General features: G+C 47.0%; 1 protein-coding gene across 1 annotated transcript in view; it reads left to right on the top strand.

Annotated features, from left to right (window-relative positions):
* LOC306893292 (general transcription factor II-I repeat domain-containing protein 2-like) overlaps positions 1–1,383 on the top strand; it is a gene marked incomplete at both ends in the record, with an annotated part of 1,872 nt that extends 489 nt beyond the window's left edge. Inside the window, one exon of the mRNA XM_079455064.1 lies at positions 1–1,383. This exon is cut by the window's left edge and continues 489 nt beyond it. Within this exon, the coding sequence (XP_079311190.1) occupies positions 1–1,383 (1,383 nt within the window).
* Between the last annotated feature and the right edge of the window lie 3,841 nt (positions 1,384–5,224).

Raw genomic sequence — 5,224 nt, forward strand, 5'->3', positions numbered from 1 at the left:
GTGGATGTGGAGGAGCAACTGAGGGAGGATATTGATGCGTGTGAGTGCTTTTCCCTCCAATTTGATGAGTCGACTGATACGGTGGATGTAGTACAATTGTGTGTTTTCATCAGGATGGTTTTTGAAGACATGAGCGCCAAGGAAGAGCTGCTCACACTTTTGCCATTAAAAGGACACACCAGAGGTGAGGATATTTTTAATGGTTTCATGGGATTTGTTAGCGAGACAACACTGCCGCTCTTCAAGCTGATCTCCATCACAACTGATGGGGCGCCTGCAATGATGGGCCGCACCAGTGGGTTCATTGCACTGTGCAAAGAAAGTGAATCCTTCCCAGATATCCTGAATTATCATTGTATAATTCACCAGCAAGCGTTGTGTGGAAAGATTTTAAATATGAAAGAAGTGATGGATATTGCGATGAAGATTGTGTGTTCAGTTCGGGCCAGGAGTCTGCAGAGAAGGCTTTTCTGTGCTCACTTGGAGGAGAATGAGGCTGAGCACACAGACCTGCTGCTTCACACGGATGTTAGGTGGTTAAGCAGTGGTAAATTTTTGTCCAGATTCACGGAGTTATTACCTGAAATCAAGGACTTCCTGAAGCTTTCAAAACATGTGGATTACCATACAAAGCTAGAGGACCACCAGTGGCTGTTAGATGTATCTTTCCTCACTGATCTCACTGCCGAGCTCAATGAATTGAATTTAGAGCTGCAGGGTAAGGGTAAAGATGTAGTCAACATGATGAGTTCAGTGAACACATTTAAAAGCAAGCTACAGCTGATGTCAAGCAGGCTGCAGCGTGGTAACCTGCGCAACTTCCCTCACATGCAGGCAGAACTACAACGTCAAGGTAAAGGTGTGACACAGCTTGACAGTGCACGTTATGAGGAGCATGTTCAGAGCATCTCGTCAGAGTTTGCGAGGCGTTTTACTGACTTTGCATCCATCGAGCCTGTAGCCAGCTATATGTGTTATCCATTTGCTGCAAGTATTGATGTTGGTGACATTGCAGCCAAAGTCAAATCACTTTTCGACTTGGAAAGCTCCGCTCTTGAGGATGAGATTCTGACATTGCAAAATGACATTGAGATCAAAGCCAGATCAACATCTGCTCAACCTGGAGAGCATGTAGTGTTCTGGAAACTACTGGTGGAGGAGAAATATCCCAATCTCAGAAGATGTGCCTTGAACTTGACAGCTCTTTTTGGATCAACTTATTTGTGCGAGTCTGCTTTCTCACACATGAAAATCATCAAGTCCAAGTACAGATCAACAATGACTGATGACCACCTTGCAGCCTGCCTACGCCTTGCAACCAGCTCCTACACTCCTAACTACGAGAAGCTAGCCTCCTCCTCCCAGTGCCAGGTCTCCCACTAAGGTAGAAAGTGATTTCCTTTTTTCAAACTTAGAGATCTATCTGGTTTATGTTTCTGTTTGGTTCATATTAAGGTCAGTTATGACTATTGCTCATCACGCAGATTGGTGTGTGTGTGTGTGTGTGTGAGAGAGAGAGTGAGTGAGTGTGACAGAGAGAGAGGAGCAGAGAGAGCGGGTTTGTGCTACAGCGCACTATGCAAACTGGCAACTGTGTGAGAGGAATTTGTCTGTGTGTGTTTGAGAGAGGGAGGGTTTTTATTGTGATGTCTAGTAGTTGTGTGACAACAAGAAAAAGTGTTGTGAGGTTAGTTACTGCAGGCTGGAAATGATGTGTGTGGGTTTGCGATGTTGACACTGGACTGGTAGATCTCGGGAGGTTGGCTACTTGAAAAGTAGATCTTGGATCAAAAAAGGTTGGGCACCTCTGGTCTACACCGAAAACTTGGGGCATGCCCTCACGAGCCCGGATAGCTCAGTCGGTAGAGCATCAGACTTTTAATCTGAGGGTCCAGGGTTCAAGTCCCTGTTCGGGCGATGGGTGCCCACCTGTACCTTACCTTTACTTTGTGAGCTGTTCTGGCATCGCCCTTTTTATTGATCATGCGTTGCTTCAGCACACGCACCAGAAATTCCTTGACAGCTGAGCAAAAGGCTTCCCTCCCTGTAGATGTAGTCGGGAAGTCCTGCTCTCACAACTTCGCCAGAGGGCTGTTGGCTTGCCTTGATCATATTATGGTTATGACTCTTTTTGGTGGCCGCAGCGATTCCGGGTCATGGTAGGGGACTGTTTGCTGTTTTTGTTGATGTCCTGCCGAGTGGTTAAGGCGATGGACTTGAAATCCATTGGGGTCTCCCCGTGCAGGTTCAAACCCTGCCGACTACGGTTGCTTTAGGTGTTTGCTTTGCGGACATACAATTTCACGAGCAGCTTTGTTGCGTTATCTTAAGGTCGGTACAACAGGATTCCTCTCTCGAAAGAGAAAACAATGCAGCCCAGTATACACTCTCACGTGTTTGTTAACGAGCGGCTCTGTTACAGATGGAACGTGTTCCTGGCATAAACAGCCTAATGGCCGGTTGTCAGTATGCTCGCCTGCTGTTGCTCAAAAAAGAACAGTAGACACGCTCTTTCTGCTTTTTGTAAATGCATCTTTCATGCGGTGTTACTTCAAAACTGTGTACTGAGCACCAAAAGAATATAGAATTACTTGCCAGCTGGTGTATCTCGTCCGCGCCGACTTGTGACTGTAAAGCCATCTGAGCGATGGCAGCGGCGAGAAAGGGCCGGCCGAGGTGTCAAATCTGTGGTAGCGTGGCCGAGCGGTCTAAGGCGCTGGATTAAGGCTCCAGTCTCTTCGGAGGCGTGGGTTCAAATCCCACCGCTGCCAGCTATTGCTTGAAAAGCCTGTTCGCCCTCAGGCTTAAAAGGGCAGCTTTTAATTCGCATCTCACTTTCAAGTACCTGCATACCATCTGAGCCAAAGTGGCCATTTCATGTGTGCTCGATGAGGGGGCATGCAACTGTGATTTGGCTTACCTCCAGGGACAGTGATCAATTACCGTGCATTGAGAAGGTAGCTCTTATGCCGGGGGCCTCACCAATTTTTTTAAAAATTGTAGAGTAGTTTAAAACTGGGAGAGACCACAAACATGAGCACAAAAAATCCTGGATTTAATAGTTTTGCACCTATAACGTGTGGTGTGCTGTGACGATGATAGCACACCACACAAGATCAGATTTGTGAACCACAGTCTATATATATACTGTACATATTTAATGTAAACCAATGTGAGCATACAACAATTTCTGTGATTTTACAAATGTTTGCTTTGAAGGAACCTATAAGGCATGCAAGAGCAGAAAAATACCAAAGATAAGCTGTCAGGGTAGTTTTAAAACACGTCTGAGTTTCACTTACCTGCCAACTCCCAGAATCCCATTACCCGGTTCAGGTGTACTTGATGAACTGCAATCTACAGGTGGCATCGCCTCCAGATGTAAGACTGAACAACCCTGCTTCAGAAAGGTGCACAGAACCCTAAACTGACAGAACCCTGTAAGTCTGAGAAGCATCGTCGGGGCCTAGTGTAAAACACAATGGCGGAAACGACCAACAGAACCGCACCTGCAGGACACCCCCGCCTTGAGCGTCTACACCGATAACTTGGGGCATGCCCTCACGAGCCCGGATAGCTCAGTCGGTAGAGCATCAGACTTTTAATCTGAGGGTCCAGGGTTTAAGTCCCTGTTCGGGCGATGGGTGCCCACCTGTACCTAACCTTTACTTTGTGAGCTGTTCTGGCATCGCCCTTTGTATTGATCGTGCGTTGCTTCAGCACACGCACCAGAAATTCCTTGACAGCTGAGCAAAAGGCTTCCCTCCCTGTAGATGTAGTCGGGAAGTCCTGCTCTCACAACTTCGCCAGAGGGCTGTTGGCTTGCCTTGATCATATTATGGTTATGACTCTTTTTGGTGGCCGCAGCAATTCCGGGTCATGGCAGGGGACTGTTTGCTGTTTTTGTTGATGTCCTCCCTGTCCGTATTTGACGCCCCATTACATCGCCTGTTACGCTGCCGGCTCGCCCCACCTTGCCACACGCGCTAAGCCCAGAGGACCTGTAACCTATTGTAGTCGTGGCCGAGTGGTTAAGGCGATGGACTTGAAATCCATTGAGGTCTCCCCGCGCAGGTTCAAACCCTGCCGACTACGGTTGCTTTAGGTGTTTGCTTTGCGGACATACAATTTCACGAGCAGCTTTGTTGCGTTATCTTAAGGTCGGTACAACAGGATTCCTCTCTCGAAAGAGAAAACAATGCAGCCCAGTATACACTCTCACGTGTTTGTTAACGAGCGGCTCTGTTACAGATGGAACGTGTTCCTGGCATAAACAGCCTAATGGCCGGTTGTCAGTATGCTCGCCTGCTGTTGCTCAAAAAAGAACAGTAGACACGCTCTTTCTGCTTTTTGTAAATGCATCTTTCATGCGGTGTTACTTCAAAACTGTGTACTGAGCACCAAAAGAATATAGAATTACTTGCCAGCTGGTGTATCTCGTCCGCGCCGACTTGTGACTGTAAAGCCATCTGAGCGATGGCAGCGGCGAGAAAGGGCCGGCCGAGGTGTCAAATCTGTGGTAGCGTGGCCGAGCGGTCTAAGGCGCTGGATTAAGGCTCCAGTCTCTTCGGAGGTGTGGGTTTAAATCCCACCGCTGCCAGCTATTGCTTGAAAAGCCTTTTTGCCCTCAGGCTTAAAAGGGCAGCTTTTAATTCGCATCTCACTTTCAAGTACCTGCATACCATCTGAGCCAAAGTGGCCATTTCATGTGTGCTCGATGAGGGGGCATGCAACTGTGATTTGGCATACCTCCAGGGACAGTGATGAATTACCGTGCATTGAGAAGGTAGCTCTTATGCCGGGGGCCTCACCAATTTTTTTTTAAATTGTAGAGTAGTTTAAAACTGGGAGAGACCACAAACATGAGCAAAAAAAATCCTGGATTTAATAGTTTTGCACCTATAACGTGTGGTGTGCTGTGACGATGATAGCACACCACACAAGATCAGATTTGTGAACCACAGTCTATATATATACTGTACATGTTTAATGTAAACCAATGTGAGCATACAACAATTTCTGTGATTTTACAAATGTTTGCTTTGAAGGAACCTATAAGGCATGCAAGAGCAGAAAAATACCAAAGATAAGCTGTCAGGGTAGTTTTAAAACACGTCTGAGTTTCACTTACCTGCCAACTCCCAGAATCCCATTACCCGGTTCAGGTGTACTTGATGAACTGCAATCTACAGGTGGCATCGCCTCCAGATGTAAGACTGAACAA

Source organism: Barbatula barbatula (assembly GCF_947034865.1).
Source record: "Barbatula barbatula genome assembly, chromosome: 4".
Taxonomy (NCBI): Eukaryota; Metazoa; Chordata; class Actinopteri; order Cypriniformes; family Nemacheilidae; genus Barbatula; species Barbatula barbatula.